At 40.2% G+C, this 24,304-nt stretch overlaps 1 protein-coding gene across 2 annotated transcripts in view; it reads right to left on the bottom strand.

Moving 5' to 3' along the window:
• The window catches only part of LOC132099046 (thyrotropin-releasing hormone-degrading ectoenzyme-like), a 127,529-nt gene that overhangs the window by 6,434 nt on the left and 96,791 nt on the right, over positions 1 to 24,304 (bottom strand). For both annotated transcript variants that reach the window (XM_059505437.1, XM_059505438.1), the window contains 7 exons: positions 16,170 to 16,258; positions 14,330 to 14,463; positions 14,084 to 14,139; positions 6,025 to 6,172; positions 4,841 to 4,938; positions 4,527 to 4,634; positions 241 to 408 (listed from right to left, as the gene is read on the bottom strand). In XM_059505437.1, the coding sequence (XP_059361420.1) occupies positions 241 to 408; positions 4,527 to 4,634; positions 4,841 to 4,938; positions 6,025 to 6,172; positions 14,084 to 14,139; positions 14,330 to 14,463; positions 16,170 to 16,258 (801 nt within the window). The remainder of the gene's footprint in view (positions 1 to 240; positions 409 to 4,526; positions 4,635 to 4,840; positions 4,939 to 6,024; positions 6,173 to 14,083; positions 14,140 to 14,329; positions 14,464 to 16,169; positions 16,259 to 24,304) is intronic.

Genomic DNA, 24,304 nt, shown 5'->3' with positions numbered 1-24,304 from the left:
AAATAACAAGGCAGTTATAGTCAGAGGAGTACAATACATGCTCCAGAGATGTCCAGACTCCTGCTATCAATACAATGGCAGAAAGCCCACCAATAATCATGAAAAAGTAAATGAAAAAGCTGGTACCAAGCTAAAAAACAGCTAAAACTTTCATCTGCAAATGACTGACAAACGTGTCATGCTACAGTAGCTTGTTATTTGAATTCCGTTGCTTCTTCATTGTTAATGAGGTCGACTGACCTGTTGAGCAGGAAGATGTTGTCACTGCAGGTCAAGGCCTCCAAGAGAACCTTCTTTTCAGAGACGGCTGTAGAGGAGTGAAACTTCATCCAGATAAACTCCCACACATCCTCATCCATCAGTGAAACGCCTGTGCAGTACACAATGTCCCGCACGTTGGGTGGAATCCTGTGGGACAGAGGATTAACCGAAACATATGAGTGAAGACACAATTCACAGCTAATTTATGCTAATGTGATGTATTTAATGCTAATTTATCTAAATTTAAATACTCATATTTAACATTTACTTGTTGATAGAGCCAATTTTTTTCCACTATTTACTATTTCTTTTTACATACATACAAAGATTGTCTATTAGAGTCCAGGGAAAATAGTGAAAATGGTGATACACTAATTAGCATATATGCAAACTGAATCATACAGGTGATTAGCATTCCTCACTGTGACCAAGTCTGTTCATTTAATATTAATTTAATGATTCATATTCCATTAGATTGCATTGTGTTTACACATTATACTTTATTTAATTTTCAAGAATCACATTTTCCCGAAATTCCAGAATTTTTCACAAACCCTCAGGGATTTGTTCAAATATAGGAAATCACATGTTAACATTTCACCTCCACTTAACCTTTTTATTTGTATGCTTAAGCGAGACGTCTTTCTTTGGGAACATATTAGATTATGGAACACTATTCACTATTAACTACTTGCTTATTAGCATGCATATTACTAGCATATTGGTTGTTTATTATTAGTTATAAATCACATATTAATTTCTTATTCTGCATGATGTTTGTATTTATCTCTTGTGTTTTAGATCCCGTGACCCTACCCGATACCTAAACATAACTACTACAACAACTAACTAAATTATTAGTATTAATATGCAGCAAATTAGGATTTGTGTGAGGGAAAACTAGTTAATAGTGTATATGTGTCCCCTAAAGTGTTAGCCTGTATTTTTCTGTTTCTTCTTTTCACTCAAAATATCTACCGTATTTTCCGGACTATAAGTCACCCTTTTTTTCATAGTTTGGCTGGTCCTGCGACTTATAGTCAGGTGCGACTTATTTATCAAAATTAATTTGACATGAACCAAGAGAAATGAACTAAGAGAAATGAACCAATAGAAAACATTACCGTCTCCAGCCGCGAGAGGGCGCTCTATGCTGCTCAGTGCTCCTGTAGTCTACACTGAAATCATAGAGCGCCCTCTCGCGGCTGTAGACAGTAATGTTTTCTATTGGTTCTTGGTTCTGAATAAATGTGACTAATAGTCCAGTGCGACTTACAGTATATATGTTTTTTTCCTCAACATGACGTATTTTTGGACTGATGCGACTTATACTCAGGTGCGACTTATAGTCCGAAAAATACGGTATGCAGGAAAAATCTTTTTAAATAAAAAGCCACTCTTAGATTCAAAACAGACCGCCTTTGTCAAAGTATTCTTCTGCTGTCTACAGTCACTTTGAATCACTTGAATTCTGTCACAGCGAAAAATGTCCATAATAACACCAGCTGATCTAATTCGATGATCTTTGGTGAAGTCATCATTTAAGTGGGGAAAATTTGACCCAAAATCATCACTGCAGGCCTCCCAAAGTGAGTCACAGTGCAATATGTATAGTCTAGCAATATATCTGTCATAAGTAAGAGCCCTCTATGGACCCATGGATATCATCTGGTTACAGATCTCAGAAAAGAATAACAGTCTACTGTCGAGCTACACAGAGAGAAAAGCATCTCAGGCTGTGAGGCGATGCATGTAATATTCGTAGAGGAAGAAGAAATAATATTAAACCTCTGGAGGAGCCGCGGCGATACAATGACTGAACTTTTGATTTGCTCAAACAAAGCGCAATAAAGACCTGCTGATTCTGGATGAGTCGTCGGAGCCTCTGGGAGTTTTCAATGTAGCGATACAGAAAACGGCACCTCCAGTAAGATATGAAATCATGTCACAACCAATTGGAGCGTATAGACTGAAATTTCCACACCTGTGAAAGTGATGTCTTGTTTATGACTTCCACTGACAGGAACGATAAGTGAATTCAGAAACACAGTTAAAGAATAATGTTTGTGACATTCCGTTAGCTGTCAATATATTGGAATATATTTTTTCAAGGCATTTTCAGAACGAAAACGGGAGATGACATAAGCCATGAATCTAGTTTTTACTTCTGATATTGGAACCTGAATTTAAAAGCTAGATTTGCTTTAATATTTGGCTGTGTGAAGGCAACACATTTATAATAGATGGCTGTTATGAGATTCTACGAGATGCCTGTGAGACACTACTGTTTTAAAACAATGTACAAAATAGTCCTTTGAGTATTTTACATTGTGTGAGACTTTGTTTCAAACAGAGACTAAAGCTGCACTTTAAAAGCAGTTTAGCTTGAGACTCAGCAGAGTTGTCTGACTTTAGTTTTTCAGTTCTCTTTATTTTTTTTTAGTCTGTGGTATCTTGCTTTTAATTAATGAAAGTTGCCTTTGCAGCTCATAAACATTGCTGGGTCATTCCTGTGACATTATCATCACCTAAACCATAAAAAGATATAAAGGTCAAACGCATTCCTCTTTTATGACATGCTCATCCCTGAATATCATACTGAACAGATTCCTTTTATTATCCCAGTAGGACTAGAGGTCATTTTTGAAGAAAAGGACAGTGAAGGACACATCTGGCAGATCCAGACTTCTGCTGTCAAGTAACAAGCACAATTCAGAACAGTTATGACATAATACACACTAATAAGTATCAAACGGATATGACTAATAACGTAAAACAGTGGAGAAGAAAGGCAGATTAATTTAATTTCAGAACTAATTTCTTGCCATCTGTTGACTTTGACAGTTGTACATGAGAAACCTAATAATTTTTATCAGTTGTTCTTGCTAAAACTATCTGCTTAATGCCTTAAAACGTAAAAATGTATCACAAATATGATCGCTTTCATGAGCTCTAGTTCTCTGCCAGTGGATTAGACTAACCTGCCCACGTGATGATATGTCTAGCAGGGGAGATTATGTTCAGTACAGAGACTTCCTGTCTGTTCAGACATGACCAGAAACCTCACACTGGACTCCACAGGGTAATTATTATAGAGCCACTGAGTGGGAAATCTGATTGAGCAGGTCAAACACTAGCTGAATCCAACTCAGTGTGTATTTCACATATTGAAAGCAAGAATAATAGGCCAAAAAGCTTTTAAATTGAGCAGCCTACTGTTATTAGAGTTGTGTCAGAGGCCTCAGAAGTCATTAAATGCATATAATTTGAAGCCAAGGTCAATATGTTACACATAAAGCAACTGTGTGCGTATTTAAGGTCTATCTGTCGATTTTAGGGCACGATATAAAATAAGCCAGCAAACAAATTTCCAGTGCATTTGAGGTTGCCAATTTGCAATGTAGTGTGTGTGCTCTTTCATGTGTTTGTAGGCATGCAGCCAACAGTTTGGCATGAGCACAAAAAATAATTTCCTAAAAAGTAGGCAACACAATATCTTGAGCAGGGTAAAGCCGTTTCATCAGATACACAAACAAACACCCACAATCCTGTTTATTCTCCATTATGGTCATTAGTCCCTGCCGGTGGCATGGTGTGTTTGACAGTGTGGTACTGCATACATGCATTATAACATTGCTGTGGGAAGCAAGGAAAACAAATTAGATGAACAAATGTGTGTTGCCATGTACACTTGGAATAAAGCTCCTACTGTATAAATCTTGGCAGGTTTTATGAGCAGAACCTATTGATCGGACCTTAAATTGCCCATACATACTAGCACAACACTCAACCCAGCAACTCTAGCTGTCACTTTTGTAGAATGGTTTCACAACGATGGATGTCTTTTGATTGTTTTCCTGTACTTTTTCTTAGGTTGAAGAGCAAAAACTAAATTGAGGTGGGTTTCCCACAGGACATCTTTTACATTAAAATGGCATTTTTAAACAAAAGTCTGTTTTGAAAGAGCATCTTTAACTACATGTCACTATACAAACCATCTTTTAGTAGCCGTCCAATCTGATTCAGTCAAGTGAGTGGTTAAGAGTTAACTAGCATTTTGGGCTGGTTTAGTGAATCATAGAGTTGTCATTTCTGAATTTAACCAATTCAATAAGAAGAACTGCCTCAGCTGCCAGCAGTTAATTGAAACCTCAAACATCATTATGCCACTTTGCTATATGTTTGTCTTTGCGTCAGTCCAGTGAGGAGAAACACTGGTTCTGTTATGCTACTGTGTGTGGAGGTCACTCTTTAAATTTGCTCACCTGTTCTTGTTGCTGGAAATCCAGTCTGAAATGAAAGAAACAGCTTGCCGGTGACAGTGTTTGTTTCCAAAACTGCAGGCCAGCATCATCACCTCTCTCTGCAACTCTCTGAGGAGGAAAGAAGGAAGTGCATTAGCAGCTAAAGATGGCGGAAGAGGGAAATGAAAAATTAAATACATATCTACTGAGGTCATTCCCATCTCTGAGGTGGAAAATGTCTGGCTTACACTTTGCAATTCAGTGTCCTTACTCAGACTACATATAATATTATAACTGTAATAAATAATTCAAGAAATGTGAAATTCAAGACTCACTGGGTCTGATAAGCCACCCGCATGAAGGAGCCATCAGCGGAAGTGGCTGGCCAGCCCAACTTGTGATATTTCGGTTCCACCTGTCTTAGAACATAGTCCTGATGGCACAGAACAAAACCAAAAGGGAAACAAAGAAATTATTAAAGCAAAACAAAAAATACAACAAAACACAAAGTAAAGCAAAACAAAAGGCAGAAAAAGAGTGAGTATGTTTAGACCAGGATTTAAACTATAATTTGACTTTTTTACTGTTTTGTATTGTATTGTGTACCGTATGTGTGTGTGTGAGGGAAATATTATTGAGGGAAATGTCACAGCAGGTATTGTCATGGCTGATTTAGCACGACTGCTCTCCTTCATGCCTTCATGCTCTCCTGCCATGCCACAATTATATTCTTAACACACACTTGCACGGATAAAAGCACATAAACACTGGTAGAGGACATTGTTTTCCACACTGTGGTGGACCATACAGCTGATCAGGTGTGTTTGTCAAGCTGTTAGCAATTGAGTGACATATTCTTGTTTTGCCAACAGATTAACCTCAGTTTGACGATTAGTGATGCTGCTGTGTTTGTGTGTGAACAGGCCAAAATACACTGGCCAGCACACACACACACACACACACACACAGAGGGGTACGGTCTGACAGGTTGAGACACCTGGCCACATGACTGAAGGCACCAGACTAATCTGCTCCAGCTGTTTCCTGTCTTGCATTACATTCCAAACATCTGCTTTGTCTCACAGTAAACACAGTGATAGAGAGAAATAGAGAGAAGATGATATTGAATTCATCACACTCTCAATGCTGACACTAAAGGGTCGTCCATTACAGAGGAGGTTCAGAAATGACTCATGTGCACTGAGGGATTGTGGGTAGGCGTTTGAGTGATATTCTGAATAACAAAGTCATAAATGAACATGAAAGCAGGTGGACAGGCAAGACATAAGCCAGAGGAACAGAGAAAGTGTCATGTTGGGCTGTGTTCAGAATGGAATACTAGCACACTGCATACTTGCTGCTGTTTTGGATACTGATCAGAGGAAGTTCTGAGTTCTATCTGTCTGGTGTTGAGTGAAGTCACTTGAGACATGCTGCTAGATATCAGCTGTGTCTTTCTTATTGCACTAGTCAAGATTAAATTACACCAGACACCAAACTGATCTGAGATCAGACTCACGCTGAACAGGCTGTGGTCTTCAGTGCGGTCCAGGAGTTTGTCCAGCTGGTAAAGAGCTCGGCTAGCAGCGTGCCACGGCAGAAACTCACTCTCCTGAGACAAATATAAGATCATCTGCAGAGGGATGTTTTGGGGCAAATACCCCGCTCTAGAGAAAAGAAAGTGAGTACCAGAATCAGACACTAGCAGCTCATCTTTATGCATATTTCCCCTTTGGTAGACATGTCGTTAACATTTGATTACAAACAGTTCATTTTGTTCATCATTATTCGTTTAGAAACAAAAAACAGCTTCTCCTGTATGGCTCGTGTTCAATTTGCATAAGTATACTGTATGCTCTCTTTTAAAAGTTTCAAATGTCTTCTCCTTTCTTCCCCTCTGTCATTTTTTAAATGCCAACAAACCTCCCATGAGAGCAGAAAAACAGAGAGGTGGCCAATATCCTTAGACCAAAAACAAGAAAGACAAGACTTTCCATGAGCCTTTGAATCTAAAGAACGGTTGCTAGCAAGAGCAGTGTCACTAATACAGTACATTAAGCAACCGGTCAGAACACCATAGCAGCAACATAGTAATGTCCTGAAAAAGTTTAGCATTGTTTTCAAGTGTTACTTCTGTTTTTTTATATTTTTTATGCGTATTAGAGTGTTTTGCTGTTAGGTTGTCAGTTGTGTCTAAGTGCGCCTCATGTGAGTAGCAGTAATTGTGGGCCACAGTTGCATATGAGAGTGTATTTCCAACCCAGGCTCTTTGGAAAAAGATTACCGAGGTGATCTTTATGCAAAATATTATTATGTTGCCTCTTGCAAATTTCGTGACACTTTCAAAGTGGAATTTAAGTTAAATTAGTTTGAAAAGGAATAAGATATGTTAGTCTTCGTTTCAGCTGGAAACCGCAGTGAAATGTATGTATGGGTACATTCTTCCAGAGAGCCTTGGCTGTCTATTTCAGTTTCTCAATTTCATGCAGGGCACATAAGCACTCCCTATCAGAGGTCAGGTGAAAAAGGAAGTGATCAGACTTGAAAATGGAATTATTAAATTCCTGTGGATGGATTCACCCAACACACATTTAATTGGGATATTAATCACAGTTGCTCACAGATACCCACTGTTACCCAAGGAGGTTTTTAACATTTCCTAAGAAACTGATTTGCATTACCATTAGCAGGAGACATTTGAGGGTGTGAAGAACTAAAATCTGTTTCAACAAAAAAGAAGCACACTTGTTTATCCTATTAAGCAAAGGTGAATTTATACCATGTATGCAAGTTGTTTAAATAGGTATGTGTCTAATTAAGATCAGGAATTGTGCTTTTCATCCTTTGAACAGCCTGTAAATATATTAGAGAAGAATGGTGAGTCTTCAAACTGCTGTTAATATTTGAAGTTATGAAGTTATTTGAAGTAATGGCCCTTAAATACGAAATCTTAATATGAAATCAAATTGCCCTATTATACATGGTAATGGAAAAGTATTGAAACATTGAAAAGTATTGCTCAAATGTATAAAAAAATATATATATATTTTAATACTAAGAGCTCAAAAATGCTTTATCTGGCTGACACTAGCATTTTTGTCAGTCTTACAGATATATAGAAATCAGGAGCAATTGACTCCAGACTATCAAATTATTTCAAGTTAATGCAAATCCAAAGCACCGGCTTTTACACCTCGGGCATGTATTAATTCTCAATAATTCAACATTCTGGAGTCAATAATTCTCAGTTTACTACGATTACCACTTATACATGTGTTCATCTCCTGAAAATCCTGAAAAGATTTTTCAGGATTTTTGTCTAAAGCATGTGTGAACCACTTACCTACAGCATTGATTACATATCTTATTTAGAAACCGGGTCAACAGACTTGGAACTACTTCAAAGCTGTGCGGTTATAGAAAATAAATCAAAACCATTGTGTCAGCCAAACAGAATTAAGCATTAAACTGAGGTCTAATGAGCAGTGGTTGTATTAAAATAAACAAATAATCAGCCTATAATGAAGCCAAGGCACTTGAAACACTCATCGACTGTCATTCTTTCCCACTGATTACAAGGAAATATTCAATGCATATTCTCTTGACTGATGTGTACACAGACAGGAGGAATGCCGTTTTCAGTCAGTCAAGAGCTTAATCACATTGCATGTGCATTAATCATGTTGTGTTTCTCTTTGACCCTTAAAGACACAGTAGCACATAAATCACTGCAATGACTTCACCTGTCACAACACATTAAAGAGGAAGTGAGTGATGGCTGGTAGACAGCACAAATCACATCTCGTTTGGTCACACTGACCTCTAGAAAGTGACTGAGAGTTAAACACCAGTAATTAATAGACTAAATAAACACACAGGCTTGAATAATTTCTCATTATGAATTTGTTAAATGTAGCTGTATATCTGAATTCTATGCAACATTTTTTTTATATTTGATATGCTCAATTCAAATCAGATAGATAGATAGATAGATAGATAGATAGATAGATAGATAGATAGATAGATAGATAGATAGATAGATAGATAGATAGATAGATAGATAGATAGATAGATAGATATTTTAATTTAATGTTACTTAATTTAAAAACATTTACATCTAGAGACATATTCATTATTACCACATTTACACAGCACAGACAGATGCCATTCAGTTTCTCCATTTCATAAAACTTTCTTTCTTTCTTGTATTTTTAAATTATTAAGTTTTCTTATCGAAGGTCGGAGGGAAAATGTTCATTAAATATAAACGCAACATTACCATAACACTGTCATGAAGCATTGAAGGTTCCCTGCTGTTTTATTGAGCACAGTAATGAATGAGTTTATCACTCTCACGCTTCAGGAACGTGCCAGTACACACGCAAGCTCGGAAAAACATGCGTTGCATTGCATGAAGGCCATATATCATTGATAATAGCACTCCAGAAAAAGAGCAAGGTGAAAATTAGAGTGTGTGGCTCTTTAAAATTGCCTGACATCATTCATTTTCAATGAGAGCTGGTGATGTCTGGTAACATGATCGTCAGCAACCATTGATGAATTGAAAGAAAACCCAAGAATTCTAACGGATTTTTAATTCATAGGTATATAAAGAGTAACATAACTGTCTACTAAATAAATCATTGGCTTTCTAAATTGGCCTGTAATTGTAGCTCATTTAGTCTGAGCTTTAGCTGAGCATTTCAAACAGGCCTATTACGAAACTCCATCACTGAGACTAATGTGAGATCTAATGAGATCGCTCTCCGTGCATAAAATATTGTGACAAAGGAAAAGAATAAGAAAAATGCTCTATCGAAGGGAGCTCCGCCTTCTGAATAAAAGAGTCAATCGATAAGTCATCACGTCACTAGAGAATTTGATGTTTCCTCATGCAAAGAGATTGGAGCTGTACTTGCATGCCTGAGTGTTGTTTCAAAGATGGCTGCTGAGTGAAATTACTTGCCTTAAAGGGAGTTTTTATTATATACATGAAAGTTGACTACAGGCAGAAATATAAGCTATGTTTTTGTGAAATTGAACAAAACCTCCATAGAGCTGATGCTCCAGAAAATATTAATAAATGCTCTAAATATATTTTGATCATACTTTGTTTTAAGGTACAATTCTACCAATAAGCCATTCATTTGTGCTAATAAACAGCCAGTATGCTAGTAATATGCATGCTAATTACCAAATAGTTAATTAATAGTGAAAATACCAATACTTTTAAGAAAGATGAAAAGCTTTGCATTTAACCCATTCATTGTATTCATCAATGAATAATGCACTTGAATTATGATCTTTATTCTTGAACTCCACTAATGCCAGATATTTTCTCCTCGGTTGATCAAGTAATTACTAATCACAATAAAGGCTGACTGAGCTTTGTGAGGCAGTATTGATCAGGCAGCAGCGCCCATTCAGTAATATGAACACTCGTCATCATCCCAGTAATCTTCAGAGAAACAAGACATTCTACACATGCCATTTTTAATGCAGGTTGGCATTTTCACTTCTCAAGTACATAAGAGCCAATAACCAACTATACAGATCTAAGCCCTGAGGTTGAATAAGACATACTGTTAACATCCACTCCTATTTATTAGGATTAGCTTGTAAACAACAGCAGAGAGAGACAATATGTACAAACCAGGCTGAAATCAAAACTCAGGAACAAAAGGATTTGCCTTCAGTCCTGTTAAGTTTCAATTATCCAGCTTTTTCGGTAAACAAGGCAGAGCCGAATTAACAGGCTAAATGAACATGACGTACCACAATCCAGGGGAACAGGTTTCCATTCTCGGCCCAACGTGATGGCAATAAACACAAGTTTCCCTGCGGGTTTGTAGTCAGTTGACTGAATCACCATGCTCAGGAAACATCTGTGGCCAAAAACACAATTCTCCATATGCCTGTTAGACTCCTGTCTAGCTCAACGTGAGCCGCACAGCGTCGGCAGACGATCCTGTCGTTTCAGTATGATGAACAGTGGAGCTAATGCTAGCAGAGCATCTGGAAGCTTCCTTATTTAGTTTGGTGTAAGAATAAAAATGACCGAATTTCACAATCTGTACAAAGCAGCATCTGAATACACGAAATTCAATTTTTAAGAAAGTCCATCAGTGATACTCAAAAGCGGATTTGGCTGCCCACTGATTCTAGCTGCCAGCGATTTAATATTTCTTTTATTAAGCAGAATGAGTAAGAGTTTTTGTATTGAACAGAGAGGACCTTAGGAAGAACAGTCATTCCTGAAGAGACTAATGGCAGCTTGGCAGCCTGTGGCACTATAAACTTTCAGAGGACACTTTATCAGAAAGCAGCGCTCTTCCCTCTATCTACCTTTCTCGTTCTGTCTCTTCTTCCTCTCACATTAATGGAGGTTTGTGAGTTTCCAGCTGCTGATGAAGCTCTGACAGATCGACACATTGAGGCAGCAGTGGAAAGATGGGAACACTGAGGTTTTCCCTCGCTTTCTTATTATCCACTATCACTGTTACAGCTCAATAGTCTCCACGCAGGTCTCATCTTGATGAGCTAAAGGGTTTTCTTCAGTAACGCCTCCAGGCTAAAGGAGAAAAGAGACTTACAGTAAAAGAACTGCATCTGTCAGTAATGAAGGTTTTACTGAAGCGGCTGGTAGAGAATTTTCTAGCTAGGGTGCCACGTCCAATAATTTTAGCCTACAATCCAGTATGATTTACTGGATAAAAAAAGGAAAAGTATTAAGACTTGAACAAATTTAAATGACGATAATTGTTTTACCAAGTTCAAGATTCGCAAAACTATATTTTCGGCACGATTTAAGGTGACTCTGGCCGAAGAGGCACATCTGTTCTGGCATTTGTGTGAATCGGAAGCAGCTTGAGGTGAAGTTCAAGCTCCATCAGGTGCTTTTTGAGGCTTTGAGGCTTTTTTTTTTTTTCGTAGTTTGTCCAAGTCGTTTTAAGTGAAGCATGTTTTATTTTTATTGTATAAATTAGAATTGGAATTCATTTAGAATTAATTTAATATTCATTCTCTATAAACTGACGTGACAAACTGTGATTAACCTTATTCTTTTGTCTCTATACATTAAGATATATTTGCATAGATGGGCGAACATAATAGCCATTTATTTTACTTTAATTTCACATATAATATTCTCAAGGTTTACTGGGTTTCATTCTTTGATTCTCTGTACGTAGAGTGGGTTTGGTGAAGTGTATTAAAAACAAACAGATTTCACACTCTTCCAAACTGACCCACAACCTAATCAGTTTGTACATAAAAATAAATAAATATATAAATCAATTCATTAATTAATTCCTTCGTCACATGAGACCTCAAATTTTGAGTATTGTACTGGCAAACTATTTCTCACTCGATTCCCGATGGCTTTAGAGGACAATTACTCCACATTGCCCCCTGTCGTTTAAAATAATAGTACAACAGTGAGCGCAACAAGTATAACATCTTGGGTTATGCAGGTTCCCCAAGAGGAATCCAGATAATGCATCCTCTAGTGAACACTTTGGAGAACTGCCGCTAGCAGGACAGGTGTCTGAAAGATGTGTGAAACAACTCCACACGCGACGTCACAGGCGGGTCCCTGGAAGTATAAGAGGACACCTGCTGACCACATCACCAACTTTGTTGTCTGAAGAAGATGTGAAAACAGGCAAGCCCTATTATTAATAATAAGGTCAGGCATAAACTTTGTGATTTACACTCACTGGCCACTTTATTAGGTACACCTTGCTAGTACCAGGTTAAACCCACTTTTGCCTTCAGAATTACCTTAATTATTCATGGCATAGATTCAACAAGGTGTTAGAAACATTCCTCAGAGATTTTGGTCAATACTGAAACAATAGCATCTGCAGTAGCTGCAGATTTGTTGGCTGCACATCCATGGTGCGAATCTCCGGTTCCACCACATCCCAAAGCTGCTCTATTGGATTGAGATCTGGTGACTGTGGAGGCAATTTGAGTAAAGTGAACTCATTGTCATGGTCAAGAAACCAGTCTGAGATAATTTGAGCTTGGTGACATGGTGCATTATCCTACTGGAAGTAGCCATCAGAGAATGGGTACACTGTAGTCATAAAGGGATGGACATGGTCAGCAACAATACTCAGGTAGGCTGTGGTATTTAAACTATGCTCAACTGGTACTAAGGGGCCCAAAGTGTGCCAAGAAAGTATCCCCCACACCATTACACCACCACCAGCAGCCTGAACCATTGAGACAAGGCAGGATGGATCCATGCTTTCATGTTCTTTACGCCAAATACTGACCCTATCATCCAAATGTCATAGCCGAAATCGAAACACATCAGATCAGACAACGTTTTTCCAATCTTCTATTGTCCAATGTTGGTGAGCCTGTGTGAATTGTAGCCTCTGTTTCCTGTTCTTAGCTGACAGGAGCAGCACCCGGTGTGGTCTTCTGCTGTAGCCCATCTTCTTCAGGGTTCGATGTGTTGTGTGTTCAGAGATGGTATTCTGCATACCCTGTTGTAACAAGTGGTTATTTGAGTCACTGTTGCCTTTCTATCACCTCTAACCAGTCTGCCCATTCTCCTCTGACCTCCGACATCAACAAGGCATTTTCGTCCACACAACAGCCGCTCATTGGATATTTTCTCTTTTTCGGACCATTCTCTGTAAACCCTAGAGATGGTGGTGTGTGAAAATCGCAGAAGATCAGCAGTTTTTGAAATACTCAGACCAGCCCATCTGGCACCAACAACCATTCCACGTTTAAAGTCTCTTAAAATTCCTTTTTTCCTCATTCTGATGCTTGGTTTGAAGTCATCTTCACCACATCTAGATGCCTAAATGCATTGAGTTGCTGCCATGTGATTGGCTGATTAGCAATTTGTGTTACCAAGCAATTGAAAAGGTGTACCTAATAAAGTGGCTGTTGAGTGTTTGTCTGATTTTGAGCCAAATTCTGTCTTTTGCGACTCTTTTTTGAGTCTGGCTGATTGCTGCATGTCAGTGTAATTTTCTTTACCTCCATTACAATCATCATCCATCAAAACATCGAGTTGCTTTATTCAGCCCATACAGACTAGTCCTGACTTCATATCTCTTATTAACCCTCTTGGGTATGTTTGTTCCCACCAGTCGCACAAGTTAAGGTTACATATGATTACAAAAGCATATTAGTGTTAGACCTCCCGGAACTCATAGAGATTGCACTGCAGTGCCTGCAGTTTGAAAAAAAAATAGTTGTTTGTGTGAAAGTCTATGAGATTTTGGATTTGGACACGCTCTGAGTGCACCTGTGCTGTGCGGCTTACACTTTGCGTTTAGATCGTTAAAATAGGGCCCTAAGAGTTTTTTCTTACAATTATCATAAGTACTTTGTCACTTGTAGGTGAACAAGCCACTAAAATAATGTGACAGTTACTGTGACACTAAAAAGCACCACACAAATAAAGCTGAATTAGACTGAATAGTCCAGCGGGTCTCTGAAGGATGTTAAGGATGGTGTGAAGGATGTTAAATGGATCTGCAGTGCAGGTTTCAGGATCTCTTAATGACTCTGCATGTTTCCAGAGGGGCCGTGTAACAAACAGAACCCACCTCGCCAGGTTGAAGACGTCATCAATCAGACCAGCCCTGTTGCCCACGGAGATCATCTGCCAGTGGAGAACAGTAGAGACATTTATAATGCAGCAGGAAACATGCAGGATAGATTGGGAGTGAGGAGGAGAATGAGGAAAAGGAAGAATCGTGACAGAAGGGCGAAAGAAAACTCAAGGGAAATACTCAAAAAAGAAAGATGATGGACTGAGAGAGGACTGAAGAACGGCATTGTAGGAGCTGTACCGTTGGGTTGGTCATCAGCTGCTGAATCAGAAGTCTCCAGTTGTGAAGGTCGTAGTTTACTCTGAAGTAGCCTGTTTGATTGATGTTGCCCAGCAACCACGTCTCACCGTCCATGTGACCCACTCTATGTGTCTCTATAAATACACAATGTAAAAAAAGAACATGAAACAAATGTTTAATGACACTTCTGACAGCTCAGTGTAGCCCAACTCACATGCAAATGAACAGAAACACGTGGCACCAAATGACATCTAGACACTTAGATAACAGAAAGTAATAAGTTAATAAAAATCATTAAAGAAACAACATGTGTGTAAAACATTTAACTGAATGAAAGTAAACTGACTGCATTTTTAATGAAATATAAACCAAAATGACACAAACTGCTTGCTATATTTCATATGTACTCATATATTTGGGAATTTTCAGCCCATTTATCATCTCATAAAAGCAGTCCTGCATGAAAATGTACAGTAAGAGACGATGTATTCAGTATTTTGTAATGCACAACATCTAATGTGTCTGACACCTCATCTTGTAATATTCCAGCCAGACCTTGTGCTTTTTCATGGATAACAAATACACTGGTTAAGTGCTTTTGAGTGCATTTGAAGTGTATTGTGATCCAGGGAGCATCCAACCATCAGTGGCCAGATTGCAGGAGTCAGGCGGTGAGTTAATGCATTTAAATGGGGTCTCTATGTTATAGTCTCTGTTTCTTTCAAGAGTCGCTGAAGACTAATGACTTTCAAGTCTTTCTTGAACATGCCGCTGTGGATCTGCATTGTAGCCCTGATGAGGGCTGTCTCTCAGAGAAGGTGAGAAGAAAATGGAGGCTGTTAAATGGTCTCACAATCAGAGGAACTCTGAGCTCTGAGCCACACGGATCACTCACAGACCAAATTCAATTCTGACTCTTGGAATTTGACTCCATCCGAAGAAAATCCACCTGGTTCTCCCAATGGAGAGGAAAGGAATGGAACAGAATTGAATATAATGATGGTGGACGTGGGGCTGCTGCATGAATGTGTGACTCAAAGATTAATAGTATTTTGAATGTGTTGTAAAATGACATTTACATAAATGTAATCTCAGGAGCTGAATTAGTCAAATTTAATGAGGAAATCCAATTAAATCTGTACTTTTATCTGTAGTTTTATGTGTTGCTGGGTGATTTGACAGCAGTCATGGACTTAATAGGTCAAGGACATGACACTCAGTTTTCTGTTCAGATCTAAAAATGTACTGAAAAAAAAGTAATACATACAATAGCTTGAATATACCATGGTTTAAAATTCTTATTGATAATTGTTGTGTCGAAAATATAAGGGTATGCTGAAAATATAATAAAGGAAATGTTTTATTAAAATAATGTAGTTTGGCATAATCATTTATTTTTATATCTAATCTTGTATGTATTAATGATAACAATAACAATATTATTATTATTATTATTATTATTATTATCATTATTATTATTATTATTATTATTATTATTGTCTGGCAAATCAAAGTCATAAGTCAAATTCAGGAAATTGTCTCACGGGGATTCTCACCATTGATTGTCAAAGTCATTAAGTCTCTTAAAATATTGTGTTAATTAGTTATTTTTATGACGAGGCAAGTTTTTTTAATGACTGACAAATTACGTTGTGTGACTCACATGGTGCGAAAAAGTTAATAATTCATGAAATTTGTAAAAAAAAAAAAAGATTTAAACGAAGAATAAATTTTAAAACATTTTGAAATAAGAGGTGTACACTCGTGTAAATACAAGAAAAAATATGTTATTATTTTTTTATTTGGTGGTTACAATGATAAAATTTGGCATAACTGGTACCTGTTTTATTGGAGACCCAAATGATGGTCTCTGTTGATATGTGACTGGAGTTTCCCACTGCCAGCATGAGCGGTATTTGCCACTGGAAGCTAAAATGAGACAAAAAGAGAAAGAACAGCTGTAATGCTTCTTTTTGATCTCAGGGGTTTAAATGACACTGCTGCAAAAACCTACTGTATGACACACATACTCAATGCGATTGTGGGCTATATTTGCACGATATCCTCTCTGTCTCGGCACAAGCATGCAAAGTGACCAAATCAGAAATATCAGATGATTGTGAAGCTGAAAGAAAGCCCAGCAATGTCAAAGCTCAAAGAAATCAGCTTTCATTCTTTCCCAGAGTGCTTCGCTATCTCTCTGTCACACACACACACAGCTGTGTATCACTCGTCACCCGATCGATGTCATGTTCTGTGTCACCACCTCATTTTGATGTCGATTCATCTGTGAGTGTGTGCTTTCATGTGTTAGTGTGTGTATGAACATCCCTAGGTATGAGTGCACATCCAGTAAAAGCCTGTCTGACAGCTGTCACTATGGATGGACGCCCCTCTTTCAGCTGTCTAGATGGCTGACACACAGGTGGACGTGGACTGCTGTCTGCCAGCGTAAATTACCCCAGACAACAAGAGCACATCCGAGCTGACCAATAGCAATAAATGCTGTAACCTTATGAGATCTAATGCAAGACTGAATCATTAAACCATGCTATTTGAACTTTACTTTTCCACAGTTGTCCACCTTCCTCAACAAAGCGATTTCATTAACTGAGAAAAAGTATTAACTTTGATATTATGCAAAACATATTACTTTAGTATTGCACTAATACTGGGGGCCTTTTGCCACATGCTGGTGAGCCTTTTACCCCATACAAAACAAACTACTTTTCATCATTAGTTTTTACTCACAATGTGTTTTTGAGTAAAAAATATGCAATCAATCACAATGGAAGCAGGGAAAAGCACATTTTCCTTAAGGTGTGCCATTAGTTAGATTTAACTCTATACAGAAACAATACGTAATGGTGTTCATGAAAATATGATAATGAATGTCTCATAAATTACATATCACATTATATTAACAATGTAAAAATGTTTAAAACAATACATTTTTGTGTTTTCAGTTTGCCTTTGGTTAGCAGCTTTGCATAATCTCTAAGCTTATCACTAAATGCCTTCGGTTAGCATTAATGATTTTGCTTACTTAGCATACTGCTAACTGCTTAAGAAAGAGCTCTGTTCATTAGCTAGAACAAGATATTGTGATAAGAAATATTGTATCTTGAGGCAACATGCTAAAAATATACCCTGAACACCTTAGCAACCACATAGTAACACCCTGTCAACCCTCATAGCCCCGTTGCATTGTGGCAGTGAACTTTACACAGACACGCACCAGATTTTCAGCATAAAATGTCAAACCTTAGTCATCTAATATGAGAAGAGCAGCCTGGATTATTTTGGTGACATCAGTCTCGGATGTGGGGAATGAGCTGATCATTAGGGATTTGTGTTAGTTCCTGAGACAGGAATCCTTTTCAGGCTGCTGGTGACCCACCTCAAATCATCCAGTAAGATTTTATTTAATGTGTCATAATTATGTCTGAATAAGCTGAAATGAGGATTCTGTTTAAAGAATGACTGATAAACAGTTAATAAAACGATGGATACAGCAGATGCTAGCTGAATGTTTGCAGTATATCACAGTGGAAACTAAAGCACAGTCAGGAAGGCATTATGCATAAGATGAAGCAATATGATCCTGCTGGGAAACAGTATTTAAATGTGTATGTTTGTAAGGGCACTATAGACATAGATGCTGTGCTAGAAGAGCCCTGATATAACAATACTTATCATTTCCAGTGATAATAGAAGCATCTGTGTGTGTTCAGATGAAACCACACACTGATACATTTACATAAAACTCATGTTCATCAGTGGGATTGAACAAGAGAAGAAAGCAAAAGAAAATTAAAGTTCTCCACAGGCTGGTAATTTGGTGGCTCATGTTTATGTTCATTTATGGAAGCGTCTGTTATCATCATCGTTATTTACATCCCTCAGGAACTTTGTGTTATGGCCCAGAGCTTTAGATAAAATACGAATCAAAGATTTCAGTCTCTGCAGCAGACGGGTAAAGTGTTCGTGTGAGATGAGACGTGAGAGCATCATGTTATGCTTATGGAAAGAAGCAATGTTTGTTAGCTGAGGTTCTGTTGCCGGTAAAACTTTATACGGTAATAACTTTCATTTATAAATCATTAAAAAACATGATATAATGCTTAACAGATCATTAGCTAGTATATATTTTCTAATAGCTAGAAATATAAGATAATGTTCTTGTTAATGCTTACTAATGAACTTACTTAACATTTCCTAAAGACTAACATATGATTATTTAATGTAAATGTTAGCAAACTTTCAGTTCATATGATCTTCATTTGCTGGTTTTAGTTTGTTGTGTAGACCTCTATTTACACATCTTAACAAATAACCTATTAATTATTTGATCATGTTTTTGCAGTACTCAAACTAAAGTTGAAATTATTAATAATTTGTATAATATAATATATATAATACTTATTTATTTATCAAAACAATATAAACAGATTGAACCATGTTTCCTTATAATCAAACTGACCACTGTACACTGTTGACCCTTTAACCAACCCATACCTCTAAACCTGTCCCTATCCTTACCTGTATCACACTTCAATAGCAGCAAAAGTGTTGTGCATTAACACAAGCTTTTAATCATTTTATAATATCTGTTAAAATATTGTGTAGTGTTTGATATGGAAATGAAAGTTTAATGACATTTGTAAGCATTTTAACTTACATGAAATAATGATTGGTTTGAACACTATGTGGCCGGATAAGTGATTTGGCCTGCCGATTGGTCCTTGTTGAGTGGGGCTTTGATACTCCAATAAGGGGGAAGCGGCCTTAATATTTAAGGACCCTTATTTTGACGGGTTTACAGGTCCTCGTAGGTCTGGATTTCCCACTTCCTGGCATTTTGTTTCGGTTCTCGGTTCCCGGTTCCCTTAAGGTATGTTTACACTCTCCTTCGGCAGTGTAAATACACGGATTACTTTGGTAACGGGCTTCATTTATGGTTTATTTATAGCGGGCTGGTGGCGACGGCATTGTAACCGGTTTCTGGCGGAGTTGCTTTCAGGTACGTTGATATATAAATCTTAAGCTCTTTCGCTGTGTTTGGGGTAATTATTATGTCACATGTAGCCGTAAAGACGCGCTGGCAGATGCGGGTAAACGCTGGCCAGTAAACAGAGCTGCAGCACTGGTTGTGAGTAACCATACAATGCTGCGTTCGGTCGTGATTCTAAAAAAACTGTAAGTCACCTCTCCCTTGTTCACATTTGGGGTTCGGGACATTTAGGTTGATTTGTCTTGTTGTTAAAGGTAAATGGAGAATGGATCATCACTGTCTCTAATCCATAGTGGAGAACGCTGCACGCGACGTCGCTGCTGTTTTGCTTCCCTGCAACGTTTTCTCAGTTCAATTTGGTACAGTGTGTGCTGCTGGACTGACGCCTGGTGATTACCTGGCAGATATGGTGGAAGGCTAGTTCTCTAGCGTTGCGTCTGCCCGGCTGCCTACCAGGGTTATTTAGTTTTGTTAAGTAACTTTATTTATTTTTTGTTTTGTTTTGCCAGGTTGTTTTCTGTGTTTATTTTGAATTTTAATTTTGTCTAACAGTGGGTTTACATGGTGGTAAACTCTGTTTGTGAGATTACTTGTGGACACTTCCCCTGTTTATTATCATAATATAAGTTCGTGTTTTGTTTCTTTTTCATCCCCGGTTCTGTTATTTTTGGGCCACTAGTCGCTGATTGGACTGGAGTATTAAAGCTGCCATATCGGGTGGCTTTACTTTAATTTATTTTCATTATTTTGTGTATGTTATTTTGATTGTTACTACGAGTCCTTTTGTTTCTCTCTCTCTCCAGGAGCCACTGAGGATTTGGCGCGGAACGGGGAAGGCTAGCTGCTTCATTCGAGTGGTGTGCTTCACCGTGTGCTACCCCGTGTGCTGTGTGTGCTGACAAAACGTTATTAGGGTGTGGGTGTGCTGGTTTGATTTGCGGTGACTTGAGGTGGGTTTGGACACCCTTTTGAATTGCAGCTGTCCTGCCCTGTTCCCGCCAAACTGGGATCGGAGGTGGTATCTGTTACGTGTAAGAGTCTTGAGAGCGCGTTTTTATTGGTGGTGATCATTTTATAATAAAGTGTTTTTGGTATTGTCCCTCACATCTCCTGTCATCTGCCTGTCCAAATGGTAACACTTACCTGTGTGTTTCTTGGGAGTTATTTCCCTGGTGCCCCCCAGGGTGGCGTAGTCGGATTAAAAGTAGAGATTACTAGCTTCTCCAACCGTCACATTTTGGCGTAGTCGGCAGGGTTACCGGGTCAGGCAGAGATTTGAGACGAGGGGGTAATGTGGTGTTTAATGTGATTGTTGGTGTTTTTTTTCTCTCTTTGTCTTTTTTTTTCTTTTCAGAAGCAAAGCAGCAGCGTGTGTCCCGACCCTTTGGGCAAGCGGTATTTCTTTATCGGTGGCCCCTTTCCCATCTTTGGGGTGAGTGTAGCTATGACCAGTATGGAGGATGAGATGCAGGGGTTGCGAGAAATAGTGGCGCAGTTGAGAGCAGATAATGACCGTTTGCGTCGTGAAAGGGAGCAGGGGCTAGGTGAGTTACCTGGTCCTAGCACCGTTCCCGGGGTTGCCCCTGCAGTAGGGCCTGACCCTCCTCTGCCAGTCGAAACTAATTTTGTTGTGCCGGAGCGGTTTGTTTGTGTGTCCAGGGACAGACGATGCCCGAAGCAGTTCGTTCGCCGCCAGCCTGACTCCAGCCTTTTGGTAGTGCGTGGGGAAGCTATTAGGTGGGAGCGGGAGGGAATGCCAGGAGGTGCAAGGGTAGGAGTCATTCTGTTCCAATGGCCTACGGTATTCAGTATGGAGTACAAGGGCATTCGCAGTCGGAGTTGAGTGAGCTGCGGGAGATATTAAAATCACAGCAGAAACAGCTAGATGAACTCACTCAGAGTGTTGCGGGCATGCGGTTTCCCCCGAGTGTTCGTCGACATTCCTGGACCGCGGCGTTGCTCTGTCGTCGGTGTCAACAACCAGGCCATTTTGCCCACGAATGTGATGGAGAACGTGTTCCCCCTCCTTCTTTAGTGCGGCGAGAGTCACCTCCTAGGACGAGGGCTGGTCAGACTTTTTCCCGACCGACGGAAAACTAGGTCCCGCCTAACTGCAGAGTCACAGTTCGGTAGGGAAAGATCAAGACTCCATGAATTTGGGCCCCCTACCTTGTTTAATGGCGTCGTGTCCGCACCTTGTCGTTTGTATAGGGGGGGTGCGGGTGCCCTGTTTGATCGATACTGGCTCCATGGTGTCTACAATTACGGAAAGTTGTTTTCTAGAACAGTTTGCACCATGTGGCCAGGATCATCTCAGAGCATGTCAGTGGTTGCAGCTCCAAGCGGCCAGTGGGTCGTTGATACCGTATGTGGGTTATCTTGAGTTGGACGTGGAGCTGTGTGGTCAGGTAATTCCAGGGTGTGGCGTGCTGGTTGTCAGAGATCCTCCTGGTGGCACCGGGGCCCAAGTCCCTGGTATTTTGGGGATGAATGTGTTGAGCTGGTGCTTTTGGCGTCATGTGCATTAATGCAGGTAACCCGAGGCACTGTGTATGTACCAGTCGTCAATGTATGTAAAACCGATATAATGCTTTTTCGTAACTCTGTTTTGGGCACTTTGCACCGGGTATTTATTGTGAGCCTGCCCCAGGGTGTCTCGGAAGTTAAATCTGTTTCGGTGTCAGTGAATCTTCAGATTCCCACAGTTCTTCCTTCAGTGCAGGAACAAATCAAGCATTTTGATTTGTCTATGTTGACAGTGACTGAACAAGAACAGGTGAGTTCTCTGCTGTTAAGGTTTCATACGGTTTTCTCTGCGTACGACGGCGAGTTGGGATGTACCCAACTCCTCTCTCATGACATCCCCTTGACCGATTCGGTTCCAGTCCGACAACGGTACCGGCGGATACCTCCGTCAGAGTACGATGTGGTAAAAACGCATATAAACCAATTGTTGGATACAAGCATTATTAGAGAGAGTTGCAGTCCTTACGCCTCCCCCATTGTGTTGGCCAAAAAGAAGGATGTTACGTATGCGCGTAGACTATCGCCAGCTGAACGCAAAAACCCGAAAAGATGCTTTTCCTCTGCTGCGAATAGAGGAAACCTTGAACTCACTGACGGGGGCCCGGTGGTTTTCCACCATGGACCTCACCAGTGGGTATAACCAGGTTCCGGTCACAGAGGGTGATAAACACAAGACCGCCTTTTGCACCCCTTTCAGCCTTTTCGAATGGAACTGTATGCCATTCGGGCTCTGCAACGCCCCAAGCACCTTCCAGAGGTTGATGGAAAGGTTGTTTGGGGACCAGCAGTGTCAGTCCCTTCTTTTGTTCCTTTGACGATATAGTGGTGTTTTCATCCTCGGTGGAACAACATCTAGAGCGGTTAGAGTTGGTTTTGAGTCGGTTAGAGCGAGAGGGGTTGAAGGCTAAATTATTTAAATGTACATTTTTCCAACAGGAGGTAAGTTATCTGGGACACGTAATTTCGGCCAAAGGATTATCGACCGATCCAAGCAAGATAGAGGCAGTGAAGCAATGGCGTGCCCTAAAGGGGTGTCCGAGCTCCGTTCGTTCCTGGGTTTCGCCAGTTATTATAGGCGGTTTGTAGAAGGTTTCGCCAAGTTGGCGGCTCCTCTGCACCGTCTGGTAGCGGAGTTTGCTGGTCGTAAGCCCAGGGACCGAGCGGATTTAAGTTTTGGTGCGGCATGGATAGAGCAGGGTCAGGTGAGCTTCGAAGAATTGAAGAGTAGGCTCACCTCTGCCCCGGTATTGGCCTATGCTGACTTCTCCCTTCCCTTTATCTTGGAAGTAGATGCTAGCCATGGAGGTTTGGGAGCGGTACTGTCCCAGGAACAGGGAGGGAAGGTGCGGCCCATAGCTTATGCTAGCCGCAGTCTTAGGCCCACGGAGAGAAATATGTCAAATTACAGCTCCATGAAGTTGGAGTTTTTGGCACTTAAGTGGGCCATGACTGAGAAGTTCAGAGAATACCTGCTGGGGCAGAGGTGTGTCGTATTCACTGATAACAACCCCCTCAGCCACCTTACTACCACCAAGCTCGGAGCCACGCAGCAGCGGTGGGCTGCGCAATTAGCGGCCTTTGATTTCGAACTAAGGTATCGCTCTGGAAGGAGCAACCGGAACGCGGATGCTCTCTCCCGGCAGGGTCCCTCCATTCAGAGTGAATTGGAGGGGTTACTTCCCGGTACCGCTCTCCCAGCCATCGTAAGGCAGGCGGAGAAGACCAAGCTGGGTTCTCAAACAGCCGTTACGGCTCTCCCCGATCTTGCCGTGGACATGTAGTCATTGCAGGAGGAGGACCCCGTTATAAGTGAGGTAATGAGGTTTTGGAGGCGTGGGGTTCCTCCGAGTGCTGAGGAGCGTCAACAGCTGCCTAAAGCTGTGGTGAACCTGTTGCGCCAGTGGAGTCGGTTGTGTGAGCAGGACGGAGTACTGCATCGCCGAATTTTCCGCTCGGATGGGGGAGAAGAGTCCCTGCAGGTGGTGTTACCAGCGCTATTGCATCACGAAGTGCTGATGCTGTTACATCAGGAGAATGGGCACCAGGGGATGGAACGCACCACTGAGTTGGTGCGGCAGCGATGCTATTGGCCGGGCCTGGCAGCTGATGTAGCACTATGGTGTCAAGAGTGTGAATGGTGCCAGGCCGCTAAAGATACCCAACCCCATCCTAATAGCTTCATGGGCCATCTTTTGGCTTTTAGACCTAATGAAATAGTGGCCATAGACTTCACCGTGTTAGAGCCTTCTCTGTCAGGGCTGGAGAACGTGTTGGTTATGACCGACGTCTTCACGAAGTACGCCTGGGCTGTCTCTACACGAGATCAACGCGCGGAAACAGTGGCCCAAGTCCTGGTGGCGGAATGGTTTTATAGATTCGGTGTCCCCAGTCGAATACACTCGGACCAGGGCCGAAATTTTGAGTCCTCCCTAGTA

This window comes from Carassius carassius, chromosome 22 (genome assembly GCF_963082965.1).
Source record: "Carassius carassius chromosome 22, fCarCar2.1, whole genome shotgun sequence".
In the NCBI taxonomy this organism is placed as follows: Eukaryota; Metazoa; Chordata; class Actinopteri; order Cypriniformes; family Cyprinidae; genus Carassius; species Carassius carassius.
This window is presented reverse-complemented; position numbering and strand designations above follow the sequence as displayed.